Source organism: Lissotriton helveticus, chromosome 5_1 (genome assembly GCF_964261635.1).
Source record: "Lissotriton helveticus chromosome 5_1, aLisHel1.1, whole genome shotgun sequence".
In the NCBI taxonomy this organism is placed as follows: Eukaryota; Metazoa; Chordata; class Amphibia; order Caudata; family Salamandridae; genus Lissotriton; species Lissotriton helveticus.
In genome coordinates this window covers 2,114,923,285-2,114,941,902 of record NC_136065.1, presented here as the reverse complement: position 1 = coordinate 2,114,941,902, position 18,618 = coordinate 2,114,923,285, and the positions used below count along the sequence as shown (strand labels likewise).

The window sequence follows — 18,618 nt, the reverse complement described above, 5'->3', positions numbered from 1 at the left end:
GTTGTGACATATCCCTGTTAAAGACACGCAAGGCGTGACGAATACCCAACATCAAAAACAGTGGGATACACCCCATGGGGGCATGGTGCTCCTGGCGTACACCCCTGTGGAAACAGGGTGGCTACATGTGAGTGATTAGCTCTCGAGCCCGGAGGGTGTCCCCACCCCATACTCAATCAACATTCCCCCAGCAATATCTATATAGGTAGCATGGTCTCGATAGCAACAAAAATGCAGGTGGAGTCCCGCCAGATCACGAAACATGCCAAAGTCAATACCTGACCCATAGTAGGGGGTGCTGGGGCCATCAGGGCTACGAGCTTGGTCGCGTGTTAACCAGGCAGACACATCACAATACTTACAACCGTATCTCAATCAGTCATTATCACTGAGGTGCGCAGATTGTTCTTCCAACCTGGGCGACTTCCGCCTCGCCCCCGGACCGTTTATGTGTTTGGCAAATTTGAGCGCGGACTGCGCATCCGTGAAGAAGTGTGTGGCATTATCATACACCACCTTTAGTTTCGCCGGATACAACAGCGAGTACTGAACACCGGCTTGCACCAACAGTTTCTTAGCCGGCATGAACTCTTTACGGGCCGCTTGCACCAGGGGGGTAAAGTCTGGAAAAAAGGAGATGTTGTTGCCTTTATGTGTGATTTTACCCTTTTCTCTGGCCAGACGTAAGATAAGGTCCCTGTCCTGGTAATTTAGCAGCTTAGCAAGGATAGGCCGAGGCGGCGCACCCACCGGTGGTTTCTTGCCAAGTGATCTATGCGCCCTTTCCACTGTGAACACCGACGAGAGGTCCGGATCAAATAGTTCGTGCAGCAGTTCCGTCACATATACCTCCATTCTGCCAATGTTCGTCGTCTCCGGAATTCCCGTTATTCGGACGTTGGACCTACGGGAACGAGCTTCCAAATCATCCGACTTAGCCCGCAGAGTTTCCAGTGCCCTTTCCAGGTCCGTGATGTGTTGCTTGGCCTGCTGTTGGAATTCGCAGCATTCAGTGTGCCTATTCTCTAAGCAATCCAGTCTGGTCTCATGGGCATCCACTTTGGTTTTCACCGACTCGAGTTGCGAGGCCATGGCATCAAGTTTGGTGTCGATACTTTTCAGGCTTGACCTCACTTCCATGATCAGTGCCCCGAAGTCTATGTCTGCCGGAACTCCTTGCGACGACGACTCACCTCCATCTGCAGCAGGCACAGATTGCCTAGGTGGGCGTTTGTTCTCGAAACTGATTTTGGGCTGTCTAGCATCATTCTTCCCCCCCATTGCAGCGCTGATGTCGCGGTACTCCACGGTCTGTTCAGACTACAACGTTTCTATGGTGGTATGCTCAGTGTCTGGTGGGGTATATTAACAGTAGGAGTAATGTCCCAGGGTGTGTATTACCGGACCGTTCCTCCAAACGTCCCGCGAGTATTTCATCCGTCTCCTTCCGCCGGCAGTGTGTGGCGCAGGAGAATACCAGAGCCCAAAATGGCGGGCTCACCAACTTCGCAGCAGTGAACGAGGGTCCCCGGGCAATGGGGTCTTGTGGCAGGTGCTTCGGTTCCACAACGGAGTATCCCGGGCAAAGAGGTGCAAGCAGAAACGCAGGCTCGGCGTATAACGCCAGGACGCTCGCCCTGTCCAGAGCGCACATATGTAGGGGGGCAGTAGGCTGAATCCGTCACCCCCGCAAAGCACCTCCGCTGCCCACTCCTCTCCGACCTCCAGAAGCAGCCCACTATCACGGCCCTCTATTCGATCATAGGCAGCCCCGACCCGTGTAAGCCCGCCTCAGCAAGATGGTAGACCCAAACCAGGAGTACTCGCAGCGGCCGCCTCTCATATGACGATCTTCGGGTACACCATGCCTGCAGGTCAGCCTCGCGTCAGGTCACCTCCAAAAGGCAGCAGGGACTCACCAGCGTAGTTCCGGGCTGCTATCTCCTCGATGCCAGGCTCCCGCCTCCCGTCACAGCGGATCTCCAGCGGCCTCGCAAGCCGCGCTCTATGTTAGGTCGCGGCGTCCAGTTTCCGGCTCCGCAGCCGCGGGTCTCGGAAGTCGCGCAGGTCGGCCGACCTGCCAGCGGCGATCTCCCAGCAGCTCAGCAACGCAGGCTCCGCAAACTCCGGTTTCATGTGCCGATGGGTGTTTGCCAACTATCCCCGGATAGAGCAGGGGTCCTCAGGGTCTCGGAGCAGGATCAATTAAGGATTAGGTGATGTAGCCGGCGGAGCTCGCTCACAGAGCGGCCATTTCGCTGCCCGGCTAGCCACGCCCCCATAATCTGAATATCCTTAATAGCTGAGTTTGATTCAGTTCCCATTCGTGACAGATTGAGGCCGATCTGCTCAGGTGGTCTGCTCTGGTGTTGTGTACTTCCAGAACATGCTGGACCTGCAGGAAAATGTAGTGTTGTAGCATCCAGTTCCAAATCTCCTGGGCTTGCGCTGAGAGGCTTTTTGACTTTGTGCCGCCTTGCTTTAGTATGATTCAGAAAAGGGGGTGGTGATGGACAGTAGACCTTTTGATAAGTTGTCCCTGATGCCCCACCATGACAGAGCTTTTCTGATCTGAGGGTTGATAGTAATTTGACCCTCGAAGGCACCTTGGGCTTGTATTGCTGGTCGAGTAACTCTTGCAGCTGCCGCATGCAAAGTCGACAATTGGGGACTTAAGGAATGCAGGATGACATCATTCCCAGCAATGATTTGAAGGTTCTCACTGAAGTGTACCTTTTTGCTTTTAATCGTGCTGTCAGTTCCATTATTTTTTGCGTGCGCTCTTCCGAAGGATACGCTTTTGCTTCCGGAGTTTGTAATCTGGCTCCTAAAAACTTGAGAGACTGTGCTGGAAGTAAGGAAGACTTTTCCATGTTGATCCGCAGTCCTAAATTTTGGAATAAAACCATGCAGCATTCCAGGGCTCGTCGTGCTTCTTTGAACAATGCACCTTTTATGAGCCAGTCGTCAGATACAGATATATTTGGTGGCATTGTTGTCTCAAGTGCGCTGTGACCGGCACCTGAGGCCGAAGGGTAACACCTTGAATTGGTAGTGACACCCCGCCACTGTAAATCATAGATACTGCCTGTGTTTGATGTGAATCGGAATGTGAAAATAGGCATCTAAGAGATCTAACGATGCCATGTAATCTCCTCTGTGCAACATTATGAAAATCTCTTGTAGCAACAGCATCCGAAACGAGGTTGTCTTGATATACTTGTTCAGGCCTCTGAGATCCATTACCTGTTTCCATTTGGTGGACTGCTTCTTTCTTATGAGGAAAAAATGCAAGTAGAATCCTTTCCCTTGCTGTAGAGTTGGAACTTCCTCTATAGCTCCTTTCACAATGAGTGCCAAGACTTCCGCCTTGAGCGCTGAGGGATGGTTCTGGTTACTGTGAATGGGAGGTCGCGCTGGAGGTCTTAGTATAAACTCCAGAGTGTCGCCTTGATGTATAATATCCAACACCCATCTGTCCGATGTTATTAACAGCCACTGATGAAAATAGCAAGAAAGGTAATGAATCTGATTGATGCGTGACGTGGTGGACGGCGCATGAATATTGTCACTGTCTCCTATTGGAGTCCGGTGCCCTTCCCCTCGCAGCAGGCTTTCTTCTAGACTGTTGCTTTTAAGAGGTGTTAGAGGAGCGAAATTGCTGTTATTATTGTATTGACGGTATCCTTGTTGATACCTGTTAGATTGAAAGGAAGATGTTTGATTGAACTGACCTATTGAACCTCTTCCACGAAAAGTTTGAAATCTTTCTTGCTGCAGAGAGCCTAAGGCTTTTGCAGTGTCCGTGTCTGCTTTTATTCCTTGCAATGCCTCGTCTATATGCTTTCTGAAAAGGTTCTGACCATCAAAACGCATATCAACGATCTTTGCCTGCACTTCAGGCATGAAAGATGTAGCCTTCAGCCACCTTTGTCGTCGAAGCGATACTGCTCCAGCCATTTGTCTGAATCCAATAGACGAAATGTCCATGGCTATATTGATTGACTCTGAAGCAGCTCTAGATCCATCTTGTAAAATTACAGCCGCCTCTTCTTTCTTGTCTTCCGGAAGATGAGCTAAAAGTGGAGCAATGTCTGACCACATCTGTTGGTTGAAATGACTGACAAGTGCAAAAGCATTTGTAGCTTTGATTGAAGCCGCTGCCAACACTGCACAGCGTTTTCCAGCGCGATCCGTCTTTTTCCCCTCTTTGTCAGGGGGAGCCGACAAAGTAGATACCGGGTTCTTGGAGCATCTCTGCGTCACCAGCATCACTACCGACTCCGGTCAGGGATGAACGATCAGGCACGTTGATTCGGGGGCACAATACGTTTTCTCTATCCTCGGAACTGATACTGCCACAGAGGCCGAATTTTTCAATATCTTCAGTCCGTCATTCCAGATATGATCAATAATTGGTATTGTTCTTATCGATTCCCTCAAAGTTTTTAAAGTAGTATAGGAAACACTAATTTTCCTGTACCGGCAAAGGAAGCTCAAACCTTTTGGAAGCTTTCTCCATTAAGTCATGGAAACCACCAATGTCTTCCGATGGTGAGTTTGCCGGAGATGGGGATGTTACATATTGATCCCACTCATTGACCCCAGGGTCGTCTTGTATTAATTCACCTTTCTCTGGCTGTTCCTCCGGTTCGCTTTCCGCAAAGTCATCCCTAATTGTTATTATTTTAGGGGTATGCACCGTCTGCACCTGAAGTGGAGGCTGAACTACCTGAGTCTGAACAATCTGCTGAGGTACCTTCGTGGTGTTGGCTGCAGGAGTATTGGCATCTGGAAAACGACGATAGTAGTCGTTGATCATTTGTCTTAAGTCAGAGACTAGGGAAATCGGCAAAGATATTGCATCTTCCTTGACATTATCCTCTTCCTCATACTCATAGGCGTGTTGAAATGACTCATACCTTGAGGAACCTTGAACATGATGATCTTAAACAACAGTTCTTCCTGAACTTCCTCAACGTCCTCTCTTCATCTGTGTCATGACTTTAATTTGGAGTTGCAAAAGGCAATAAGCTGCTCCGTAAGGGCATTCAACTTCTGATTCCAGTATATGCAAAAGTTTAGAAGGTGGAAATGCCGAAATCTTTGTCCATGCAATAAACTCTGCTGTTTTCTGGTCCTTCGACGAGCCTGTTGACGATGGAAAAGTCTTTAAAGTGATGGATCTAGTCATTGGAGTCTTGAAAGTCGTCGACCGTATGCTCGTTGATGAGGTTTGAGCACTCGTCGAAGATGGTATGCTTTTCGACGAGGATTGAGCACTCGTCGTTGACGGTCTTGACGGCGACGGTGTCGTCGTCGACGAGATCTTCGTCGTCAAAGACGTTGACGATACAATCGTCGTCGAGATGGTCGTCGTGGACGTAGTCGACGCTGAGGTAGTCAACGTCTTAGTCGGCATCGAAACTGAAGAAACCTTGGTCTTCGTCGACAGGAGCGACGATGGAGCTTTTGTCTCAGAAAACTTTTTGAGGGGTGTTTGAAGTAAAGACGTCGATGAGTCTTTAGGTTTTGCTTTTTCCATTTTCTGTCTCTTCGCCTCAACTTTCTCTTCATACAACTCCCTCTTATGTTTAGAAGAGGAGTGTCCTTTAGCTCCCTCATCAGACTCAGAGTCTAAGGTATTCTTCTTCTTTTGAAGCCATAACAACAAACGTGCTTCTCTGTCCTTCAAGGTTTTCACAGAAAGAGTGTGACAGTACTTGCACTCCTTAGGGACGTGCTTAGGGTGAAGGCAGAATAGGCATTCTTTGTGAGGGTCCTCAGAATATAATCTGGCCTTCCCACAAGATTTACAAGATCTAAAAAGCCTCTTCTAAGAGCCTTCAGACATGGTGAAATAAGAGAGGAAAAACAGTACCTCAATCCAAGAGCTGTAGATAGGTTAAAAGTTCACCAAGTATCAAGAACTGAGCAAAGCTCAGGGAGACTCCTTCTCACACAATGGCGGTCAGAAATCTGAGGTATGGTGGCTCGGCTGGGGATTGTGATCTCAGGGCTGGCAGCTGATTGGTTGGTGTTTGGACCACACAATAATGATAAGCTACCAAACTATATACTTCCCTATGGGTTGTCTATGTAGTGTTTTTCTTTTACTGCTGTTGTTATTCTTTTACCGTGAGACTTCCACCATGACAACGGGGAAGATACAATCATGTGAATCTATGAAAGATTCAATACTGGAGAATGCATGCTGCCTCCTAAACATGGATGAAAAATGCTTGCAACAAATTAAATTAAACTAAGAGGGTGGCCTTATAGCAAAGGTGTTGTAGGTAGTGTATAACTGTACTAATGATCCAGCATCTTCACCCCATTTAGAAACAAAGTCTTGGAATAATACATCAACGATGCACTACGGTCAATACCACTTCATGGTCGGCACGTGGGGTAGAGGTGGTGGCCATGGCGGATGCGGCAACCGCAGATAAAATCAGCTGCTTGGGGAACTGTAGTGTGATCCAATAAAGGAAAGTTTTGAGGGGAAGAAAATAAATGAAAAGGGATCTACAAAAGGAGAAAATGAATAACAAGCTGCAACACTGAAGTACATACTTTTTCAGACGGATATGCATGTGATAAAATAAATACTGGAGTCAAGCTATCCTGGCTGATGACGGCTGATCGCCAGAAACCGGTCCTAGGATGCTTGATTCCGGTCCACGGAAGACATGGCTTGGCAGTTCGGACTGGACTGTTCCCATGAGGCACATGGTCAAGACTGATTTCCATATGGCCATGTCTGAACTGGTGTGGCGAGCAAAATAACGATGGATTAAACTCAGATCTGTGACTGGGGGAGAATGTTTTGCCAATGTGCAACATTCCGTCCATCATCTTGTGTGTTTTGCTGTTCGCCCTATGTGGGAAGGGTATGCCCAGACATGGGTCCCATGCTCACTACGCCACTGGAGTCAAGCTATCCTGGCTGACGACGGCTGATAGCCAGAAACCGGTCCTAGGATGCTTGATTCCGGTCCAGGGAAGACATGGCTTGGCAGTTCGGGCTTGACTGTTCCCATGAGTCACAGGGTCAAGACTGATTTGCATATGGCCATGTCTGCACTGGGGTGGCGTGTTGAGCAAAATAACGATGGATTAAACCCAGATCTGTGACTAGGGGGGAATGTTTTGCCAATGTGCAACATTCCGCCCATCATCTTGTGTGTTTTATCAAATAAATACTGTCACTCACAGGGCAATAGACCCAACGGCTGAAGCAGACTGATCCATTATGCCGCAGTACACTGTTATGGATGGAGGCAGAGTGCACATAAGAATCACACACAACAGTAGAAAAGGGCACTTCAGGAGTTGGGGGTTAGGAGGTATATACACACAAAAATAATGCGTAACCATCCATTTGTAGCATATAGCATTGTAGTTCACATGCTATACATACTCCTGCCATCTATTGTTGTGACTTCTGCTTCAGAATACATCACCACAGCGGCTTCTCAGACTGTTTTCCAGTCAGCGGGCAAGTAGTGTAAGTGAAGGGCATTGTCAAGACAGTGTGCAGTGCATAAGAAAGTGAGAATAATAAAGAGATAGAAAACATCTGATCAACAGTATTTTCTGGGGAAGGATGGGTGGACGGATGTGATGTGAATCTACAGCACTACAGACGGTTACAGAATAAGTAATAATTTCCATTTGTACCATGTGTGGCTGTAGATCCACATGCTCTACTAAGATTGTAAATTAGTCCCCCCCCAGTCAGTAGATGTTTGAAAAAGTGGCCTTGACCAACTAGCAGATATTGCAGTTCAGGGAAAGGTACTGCCTGTAGTTAAGTTAATATTTGTGTGCATGTGTTAATGCTGTTCAAACTTGTTTTTATGGTTTAATAATTGAAAGCCTTTATTATTAGGGAGAGCGCTCCAAGTAAAAGTACGTTCTGACTGCACTACTGACAGCGGTTCCAGTATGAAAATGTGTACACTACTAAACTACTGTAAAATTTCAGGTACCATTTCTTTGCAGCATCATTTAGTAAAATGTGTTGATGCATGCTAGTATTTCCCAAAAATATTCATATTGGAAAATTTGTGTAACCAGTTTCAATAAGATTATGGGAAACAAAAATAAACAAGCCTTGGCAAAGCCAGTAGGTCTGTGTAGGAGAGTAGGGTCTGAAATCCTATGATCACCCAGATTTTTGCTGCACTGGTTTACGACTTTCCCTGGCTGTGGGCCTGCTAATCAGACCCACAGCCTAGCTGTTCTCTCTATCCAAATTGTACTCGGGTACTGAATTGGCACTGGGCCCTCTCCAAGTCCCTGTACCCAGGGCTGAGGTGCACCCAGAAGTCTCCCAGGGGCTGAAGCATGTATTATGCCACCCCTGGATTGACTAACTAAAACTGACACAACTGGCTGCACGACAGCTGGGGCAAGGTGGTGTACTCACCCTTTGCTTTAGGTATAGTATACCTATATCTAACCCTAAAATGGACACACAGATCTCCTATCAGTCACTCCTATGGCAGGCCTTAACAATCCTGAAGGCAGAGTGCTTGGAATCGTGTGAGATGGTGCTCTGGCATGAGCTGAGCCTGTCTGCGGCATTCGGGATCCATCCCTTAGCCGTTTCCATGATATCGCATACCATATACTCTTAAGTGCATTATAATCCTCGCGGTTAAATGCCAACTCTGGTATCGCTTTATCAAAACATGTCGAGTAAGGTGTCATACGAATTGGAATACTAACCCCTCGCCAATTCTGGCGACGGGGTTAGCATTCCACCCTTCTAGAGGGACACGACATGCATGTAACCTATAACCCGGTTAAAAGTCAGACAGAGCCTTAGCATCCACAAAATGGATGCTGCCACCGAGACACAAGTCTGCCCTCCTGCTGCTGGGAGTCCTCCCAGAGCAGGAGATAAGGACAAAGGGTTTCCTGCCAGGGGCGGTGCCAGCACCGTCCCAGACAGGGTTTTGTGTATTGTAGGTAGGCAGGGCTTTAGAGGAAGGTGACTGCAAGTGGCACCCCGGTGCTCACTTTGCATAGGCCGGCTGAAACCAGTTCTAGGGGCACTCCAGCCCCTGGCCTGGGGAAAGCCCGCCAAGGAAGTGGGTGTAACCACCCCCCTCCTGGTCCCACCCATAGGGCAGGACCTAGTCGTGTGCCAGCCCCCTTTTCCCAGATAAAGGTAGAGACTGGCCCCCTTCCAAATCAGATCATCTTTGAATCCTGAAACTACTTTCTACGAAAGGAACTCAAGACTTCTTCCTAAGATTTCTCCCTTGTGGCTAAGGAGTAGTCACCCTGCATCCGCAGGCACCATCTAAGAACACTGCGGTCTGCTGCACGTCCTTCCTCCGGAATCCGACTGCCCAGCTCGACGAGACCCGGCTTCCCTGGCACCTCTGACCTCTACCCACCTCTACAGCCCAGCTGAGAACCGTGGGTGCGACGAGACCTCGAGGGACCGGCCATCGCCAAGACTGCACGACTTCTGCACAGCAAGCCCACCGAGTAATTTCCTGGTGAGTGCTTTGGGGTCCGAGAAGCCCCCACCCTGAGCAGCTCCAGCACCGAAGAGCAGCCCCCCAGCATCTCCACGATCGGCGTGGGGCCCTTCTGCTTTTTGCTGCTCACCGCGTTGTTTGGCTACTAGCCCGCTGGCTTGTGGCCTTCCGAACGACGCCCGACGACAACACTGCTGCTGGTCTGGTTGCTCCAGACTGGCCCTTGCTTCCCTCCGTCGGAGAAGTACCCTGGACCCTCCTGGTCCAGCTGAGACGCCATTTTAGGTCCACCGCGTGGGCCTTGCATTTGCCAAGACTTGTTGCCCAATCCTGGGTCCAGCGACGTCGACAGCAAGAACCTTCGTGGGACAGCTCGCACCTCCATCCTGGTCGCCGACGACGCCTCCTGGTCCGAGAGACTGCAGAGCCCAGCAGCGCCCACTCACCTGACTGCGGTGACTTCGCCCGGTGCCATCCTGGTGCCCACTTAATCACTGGCTAGTGATTCAAGAACTTGGTCCCCTCTGCTTTCAGGTTTCCTTCTTCCTTGATCCAGGCTTGGATCCATCGAACTTTTCTTCACTGGTCGCCTGCCAGCAACTTCTTCCTTCCAGGCTCCTGGTCCGGCACGAGGATTCCCGACGTCTTTTCAGACCTATGCAGCTGCAGCCCCTGGGCTAGGTAACTTCGGCACTTCGGTGTCCCAGCATAGCCTCACTATCCAAGGGTCAGGATCCACTGTCATTTTCTCCCCACCAGGTCGGGTTCACCCGTGAACACTAACTTTGTGAATTCTAGCTCCCATAGACTTTGTCCCGCATCCCGCGTGAGAGTGCACACTCTGCACCCGAGTCCCCTGGGCCTCCTAGTAGTAATCTAACGATTCCCTAGTCAAGTCCTAGCGATTCCAAAGCCTATTAGTACTGTTACTTACCTGCTAGTAATTCGCATTCCACTTTTAGAGTATATGGTTTTTCGTGCCCCTCGGGCATTTGTGTATAACGTGCTAACTTAAGTATTTTCGTAAGAGTTTTGTTGTGTGCCTAGCACCCTGTCCTCATAAAGAGTACAGGGTTGTTGTGATTCTAATAAATACACTGTTTATTTTCATAACACTTGTGTGGTGTCCTTTCACTGGGTGTTCAAGGGGTAATGTGATGGTAAAACAGCTGGCTTAACACGCCCTCTAGAGTCTTAGCCTTAGACTGCTCGTATCCATGCTACTAGGATAGCTGGTCTATAAGGTTGACTTACAACCAATCATCAGTAAGGGTTGTTTGGACTGATATATAGTGATCACTAGAATAGTGAGCACTGCACATCAGGCCAACTTCTCAGTCTGACATTGGTGGTCAGCTTTTTAGTTTTTGCAATGCGTGACTTGTTTTGGCATGGCTTTTGTAAAACCTTATTGATGTGAGAGCTACCGGGCCCTCGGCATTATAACAAACATTGGCAAACAAAAAAATGTTTTGGTCTCAGAAAAGCACACACTGCCACATTAGTTACTGGCACTGAACAAAACTATTTTGTGTACCGATATGCTCCCTGTGGCCCGATGGATGGCACAAAACTATCTACAATGTAATGTCACAAAAACCGAAGTAATGCTGTTTGGGGGGGCAACTCTCCTGTGGTCTCCAGATTGGTGGCCCCTGGAGTTGGGTCCGGTCCCCAACCCCAAACAAACAGTAAAAAACCTTGGTATAAAACTTGACCAGGCACTGTTACTCAAGGAACACACTACCCAAGTGACAGGTGCATGCTTCCATGTGGTGGGGTTGCTCCGACGTGTTTTCCCCTTTCTGCCAGACAACCACAGAAAAACACTCATTCAAACTCTCATAATAGGCAGAATGGACTATTGTAATGGCCTTTACGTATCGGCTAATGAAGAACAACTGGAGAAACTACAAGTGGTCCAGAACACGGCAGCAAGATTGGCCCTAAATGCTCCCCACAGAACCCCTTCTCGTCCCCTCCTACACCAACTCCACTGGCTGCCGGTAAAGCATCGTATCAAGTTCAAAATATGCTGCATGATACACAGATGCTTGTTCGGTACAGGTCCCAAATATCTTAAGAAAATATTTGTACCGTACATCCCCGGCCGCGCACTGCGCTCCAGCAACCATCTACTGCTACAGGTTCCAAAAGTACGGAAAGCCAGACAAGGTGGAAGAGCTCTATCATACAAAGGACCAATAATCTGGAATTCTCTACCAATCGCATTGAAACTGAATCTGAGCCTTGAATCTTTCAGGAAAAAACTCAAAACATACCTTTTCACACTATCCTAAAATAATCCCTTCTTTTTATTCTCATTCATAACTGAAAAACTAACAGCAAAATAAACAGCAGAAGCAAAAAAAAGCGCAGAGATATCCCTTCGGGAATTGAATCAGGCGCTCAATAAGCAAATAAAATAAATAAATAAATAAAGAGCAGAATGCGGTCACTCACAGTGAAGCCAGCCGATTCAGAGAAAGAGAGAGAGAGAATTTTAATAAACTCAAAAGGTCATGGTTAACGCCAGACCAAATTAGGGGCCCAATTATTAAAGAAAGTCTCAAAAGTGCACCTTTGGTATATGGCTTTTGTGAATTCACAAGAATTTACATTAGTAGGGCACGAAATTGTACTTCTACAAAATATTTGTGAACTGCATTTTAGCATGAGCAAATATGCATGTGTAGATTTGCTCATGTGAAAACCTGGATGTTTGAAAGTTCATTTTCCCTCCAACTACTTTTTTCACAACTCTGAAAGAAGGTTTACATCTGCCACTCTCAGGAGTAAACATTTCTCAGTATGGGAAAGATTAGAGAAGATTTGTTGAAAACCCTTAAAACATGCAAGTTAGTAGGTTTGCACAGACTCAATAGGGCATGCCACCCTGGAACTACTGCTTACCCCCATCTTCAGTCTCAGTATGTGGATCTGCAGAAACGTGGCAACATAAAATGATTAATATTATTCAAACACTACTATGGGATTTGCCCTGGCATAATCAGAGAGGCTATATAAGAGCTCTTATATAATGAGACTGCTGCCATAATTTGTGGCAGCACTACATGGCACCAAAGGGACAAGTGGATTTTGTTGCAGGACAAGTACATTTAGGAAGCAACCTGCCCCATGGACAAGTAGATATTTTAATAAATTCCACACCCCTGAAACTGCCTACCCTCTCACTGAGCCCTGACACCTCACCCTACACCTAACCTCTCATTGCACTTTAACGCACCACTCTACACCTACCCTCTTGTTGCGCCCTGCTGCGTCACTCAGCGCCTACCCACTCATTGTGCCTGTACACCTTCGCTCTACTGATTGTTTACTCTACTGATAAGCCAGTCCCTTTGTCCTTCCTGCAGTTCAGTTTTACACCTTCACTTTACTGCTTCCCTTCACTCTCCTGCTAGCTCATAGCTATTGCTTCCATTATTGTCCTACTCCTCACTATTTCCTTGCCCATGTCCCTGACTTAGCACTCACCTTCCATATATATCACTCCATATAGTACTTGTGTGTAAAGCAGCCCACAATTCCTGTCCTTACTCTGCCCCTACCCCCTCACACTCCTCATAACCTGCAATACCCTTAATCTGCGCTCATATTTCACGTTGTTCCTACTCCCTTGCTCTCTTCTGTTAACCCCTAACCTTTCCATACCTCCTCACTGTGCTTCTCATTCTGCGTTTTTGCTTTATTCATACGGAGTCTGCTAGTCCCTCTGTTTTTCCTTTCTCTGCCCCTTCCTGGTACCTCTACCATTTCATTCTGCCTCTGTCCATTCATCTCTATATACACACTGTGCCCCTATCCTCCCAGCTCTAACTCTACCTAATGCGCGCCAAAACCAGCAGCTATTTGCTGTTCAATTCTGAAGCATAAAAGGCCTGATGCTACATCTGTGCCAAGACAGGTACTGCTGGATGACTATAAATTAATACACTTTTTTAGGCAATGCACAAAGCAAGCTGAATTGCCTGTAGTAAATGTTAGAAATATTGTCCTTGGAAGTGCACAATTTAATAAAGTGGGGAGGTTGGCATTTATACAGAATTATCCTACTGGGCTGCTTCCGAGGCATGTAAACTTTCCGTAGCACCACTGTTGTGAGAGCCTGTAGCATCCCATGCACCTAAAGTGAAGTCATTCCATAAAACAAAAGGCTAGGCGGAGCCCATGGATCCATGTGAGGATATTGCTGGATCCTTATTATATTGATTCTGTTTACACCACGTGCTAGCTCTGAGACCATGAGGAAGGACAGTCCGGGCTCGCCTGAAACCCTAACCAGGGGCCTTAAAATGATAAATTTAACTACACAGAGAGCTCTGTTTTACCAGCACCAATTGAAAGATTAAAGAGGCCACACTGTCAGTGAGCAGTACACAGGCAGCACAGGCAATGCACTCAATGGCAGGGTGAGCAAGTGACGCCAGAGAGGCAGGTGAGGGCAGGGGGCTAGGGGTGAGCATGCGAGACACTGGTTGTCATTGCATGCCCCTTTCATGCTTTTCCTGGCAAATGCAGCCCGAGGAATTACAACAGGCAGAAATGGTGCCGATTCCGCGCTTGCGGAGTTCTACGGGAGCCGCATGGAATGGCCTGGTGGGCCGCAAGTGGCCCGCGGGCCGTACTTTGAGTGCCGGCGCTTTAGTGTAATGATGCCCTGCGCACCAATTGTCATTACACTTAACAAAAACAGAAGCAGGCTGCTCAGGATGCTCTTCTCTAGCAGTCAGTTTAAAAAAAAAATAAAGGAATCCCTCAGAGGGTCCTTTTTATGCCTCCCAAGTGTCAGCTAATGACCAACAGACGCACTGGGGAGGTAGAGCAGGTGTCGGCCATTTGCCAACACCCACACTCAAGGGGTTATTTGTACTAAATGCTTCTTAACACATCAATTTAGAGGAATCTATAAAGCTGGCAATAGACTAAGAGGGAACCAGTAGCAGTGGCCCAATGAACAGAAACTAAATGATGAAGATAGTCTTGCATAGGAAAGACAACAAAGTTATAAAGATCAAGAAATAGGTGGCGACTGTGAATGTGATCTTCCATCTCATAAGAGACTGGGAGCTCAACCAACCAACAAAAAAACCCTAATGACTGTCATGGCAATGTGGGTCACTGACATGTGGGGTGATCAGACAATAATAACAAAGAGTAGGTAATAAGAAGGGATCCTAGACACAGCCTAAATAATGTTATGAATTAGGAACAGGGGTAAGACTTTATTGTAGACAGTCTGAAGCTCTAACCTACTTTTGTTTAAGGCGATGATGAAGTAGGGTAAAATGTGAGTTAACATCAGTCATACTATAACACTCCGTGGTCCCTAAATCAGGACACAATTAATTGGTTTTGATCAGAAGAAAACTTCTAGCAGCCTGAACTAGAGGAATGGTCTGACCAGCACATGTCCCAATAGATTTTAGGGACATTGTCAAATTCAAATCTGAGAAAGGAAACTCTCCAACTTGATGCTAAGCATTAGGAAACATTCACCATCATTTCATCATTATGACCAGCATGAAGAACTGCATTTGAACCTCACTGTGTACAATAAGGTTGCTTGCATCCACTAGGGATTTTACAACCCCCCTGTATTTTAAGGTTCACAACCCCTGTTCAGTTCTTCCCAGTCACTCTGAAGCTCAATACAAAGTGGAACCCTATATGAAGCACCCCACATAAGGGTGGGGGAGTGTTCTTGTCATGACAAATGTCTACCTTTAGCATGTTGGAGGGAAAACCTTTCCTTACTGAGTGACATTAGGTTTCATTACAATGAATAGACCTGGGTGTTTTGTGCGTTTGACAGTGGAGTAGGAGTTAATACTCACTGGTTTTTAAATACTCCAAGGGCCCATTAATGTTTTGTGCACATGAAGCAAAGACCACAAAAAACATGCAAATACCTTCTTTGGCTTCTCTGTATTGAAGTCGTACACCATCTGGCTGCAAGTCACTTGATCATCACCATAGTCCGAGTCTGGCTCAATTTTAGTTCTTAAAACAAGCACATAGAAAGAGATAAGGCATAGCATTTTAAGGAGGTGAATCAATATTTGACGCATTGAAATGCATGTCTACAACACAATTCACTTACAATTGAGCAGAAAAACAATGCAGTAAGTTTTTGGGATGAATGAAAAAGCAACAGAGCAATTCTAGGGAGCTGGGCAGGCGACTGTAGAAGAAATTCCGTTTTTCAGACAAACAAAAGAACATGTCCTCAGAAAGATGGAGGCAAAAAGAACAATTGATGGCGGAATGCTGAACAATGTCAAACATTTACCCCCAGTACAGAGATCTGGGCCTAAATCCATGTTTTTTTGCTTACCATGCCATTCCAGTTTGTTCCCAGCCATATGCAAATCAGCCTTGACCCTGCTCCCCATGGGAAGAGTCCAGTTCATACTTCTGCGCCAATGATTGTTCTTTTTGCATTTGTCACCTTTGTGGGACGGGTTGCCCAGACGTGGGTCCAGTGCTCTCCGTGCCACTGGAGCTAAGCTACCTTGCTGATGAGGGGTGATACCCGAAACCGGCTCGGCGACCTGGCAGTTTGTGCTGCACTGCTCCATTGGGAGGAAGGTCAAAACTGATTTGCATATAGATGGGTTTAAACTGTAATGGCATGGGGAGCAAACAAACTATGGATTTAGGCCCAGATCTTTGTACTAGGGTGAATGCTTAACATTTTTCAGCATTCTGTCCATCAATTGCTCTTTTTGCATAGTCAGAAACTTGGATGGCGCCATTTCAAGAGTTGATTTTCAATGTTTTACAAGATGGGGGCTCATGTTGGCTACACTGCAGTCCAGCATATGTGACTGGGTACATGAAAGTTTTTGTTACACTGCACAATGGTGTACTCCACCAGACTCCTTGCGGTTAAAACCACTCAAGGTAAAAGCTGGCTCTGATACTGAGAAGAATTTGGAAGTACACCCGTAAAGCTCTCAGATGCAATGCACTATGAAAACAAAGTAAGGACACATGAAACATCCCATGCCGAACAACCTGCAACAAAATAACTGTCCACTTATCAATCATTCTAGAGACATTGGGTGAGACCTACAACACGCAGGGCAGATTACTTGAGAAGGAACAAAATGGGTCATCAAGCTACAAACACAAACATATGGTCTGAATGATGACATTCTCTGGTCTTCATTAGCGATTACATAAATTAATATTGCCAGTCTTCCCTGAGGAGGTATTCCCTTTTACAAATTAATGGCCTATGAACAGGGGATTTTGAGATGAGTGACATCTTAGACTGACCGGGTAACAGGAACAGTTTCCTATTGTCCCCACTTAGTAAACCCTCTGTTTACCGTAGAGCTCTTAATGTTTAGCTAGGTATCATGGTGGTTTGGTGCCATATATTCTTTTAACCCCTACAAAATTTGAACTGACTTACGCACAGAGTACCAAACATTGAGGCAACGTATACACCCATACTAGAAGCATACTTCTTTCTAACTGATGATAATTTAAAACGAGAAAAAAAGTCCATCAGCAACTTGAACCCAGCACACAACTTTAGGCACTATGAGGGTATTTGCATGCCCAATCCTCATCTTTTTCTCTTTGGTTAGTGATAAGAATTGAAAAAGGAATACTAATACGGGAGATTGAACGAACAACATACTGCTCAATGTAGCGCCTGTTAAATGCCATTTTAATTGAAAACACTGTAGGATTCCATACTGAATGCATTAAGTGAGTTGTGACATCACTACGCATGACCGAGTTACAAATGACTCGAATTAACACAGGCTCCTTCCCAATATACCCAGTTGCACTATCCTTGTTTTCTCACTTCCGGGACAGTGGGAAAGGGTAGGCTCAATGCAGCAAATACAGACGTAAGTAAGTGATGCCGCTAATGGCAGTAAGCGGAACCACCTCACTTGCCCTGAATGTTGCATTTACCATCATTTATTAATTCTACTATTCCACTTTACCTACGTAGAAAGCCACTTGGTAGTCTGCTTCTCACGGGTCCCGAGGTGCCCCCCTACTACAGGATTTGGGTGAGAAACCAATTTTGCTTTACCAAGTGCTAAATGCTCAGACCACTTCTTTAAATACATATAGGTTGAGGAGCAATAATATGTGTAATTATCTCTATTAGGACTTTATCCACTCAATTACAAATGTGGACCGTGTGGCAACTTCAAGTGTGGCACAGATTTAGCCCATCCTGCATGTGGTCTCGGTTCATAAAAATGAAAAACTGAAGCATAATGTGGACAAAATATTACATTCTGCCAACCACATTGTTTTATCTTACTTTGTCCTATGCATGTATTCTTTTCAAGTTATATGCATCTTTTGGACAACACATCAGAATAAGGAATGCAAGTCACAGAAGATACCGATTTTACTTTTCTTACACTAAGTATAGGTTACATCGAGGCGGGACTATTAAAGTCACATTGAGGTGGGACTATAAAAGTATACCAAACAGGTCTCACAGGTCTCACATTTCAGTAGATTAGGTTTACATGGAGGGCCTGACGAAATGCCACTAATCTGGGTAGGACGAGAAGACATGAAACATTCAAGACCAGGGCTCAGAGCAAAGCAAATTAACAAATAAAAAACATTGTTTTGAACGTTTTGGGTAGACTTTTAACAGATATAGAAAAAAGTGTTGTCAACAAGTGTTTAAAGCTTTGCACCCACTAACATGTGGAATGATTTGACAGTGAAAGTGGGTCTTATCAGAGTCACATGTAACCTCAAACTGAAGAAATACTTTGATAGTACACCTCAAATGAGGGAACATTCATATTTTTTTTTTTTTTTTTTTTTTTTTTTTTTTTTTTTTTTTTAGAGTTTTATATAGCGCGAACTAGACCCGAACCGAATCAGGTATCAGAGCGCTTTACATAGCACCAGTTACGTTACATGAGGACACACTTTCATTTTTTTAGGCACGGGGAAGATTAAGTGATTTGCCCAGAATCACAGGAGGTTTTTGGCGTCGTTACCGAGACTCGAACCCAGATCCCCAGGTCCGAGGTCGAGCGCCTTAGCCGTTATGCCAACCCCTCTCATATTTGTAAAGATGATAGCCTTATAAATA

The 18,618-nt window shown here is 46.3% G+C and overlaps 1 protein-coding gene across 1 annotated transcript in view; it reads right to left on the bottom strand.

Moving 5' to 3' along the window:
• SETX (senataxin) overlaps positions 1-18,618 on the bottom strand; it is a 570,564-nt gene that overhangs the window by 302,454 nt on the left and 249,492 nt on the right. Inside the window, exon 8 of the mRNA XM_078646176.1 lies at positions 15,434-15,524. Within this exon, the coding sequence (XP_078502302.1) occupies positions 15,434-15,524 (91 nt within the window). The remainder of the gene's footprint in view (positions 1-15,433; positions 15,525-18,618) is intronic.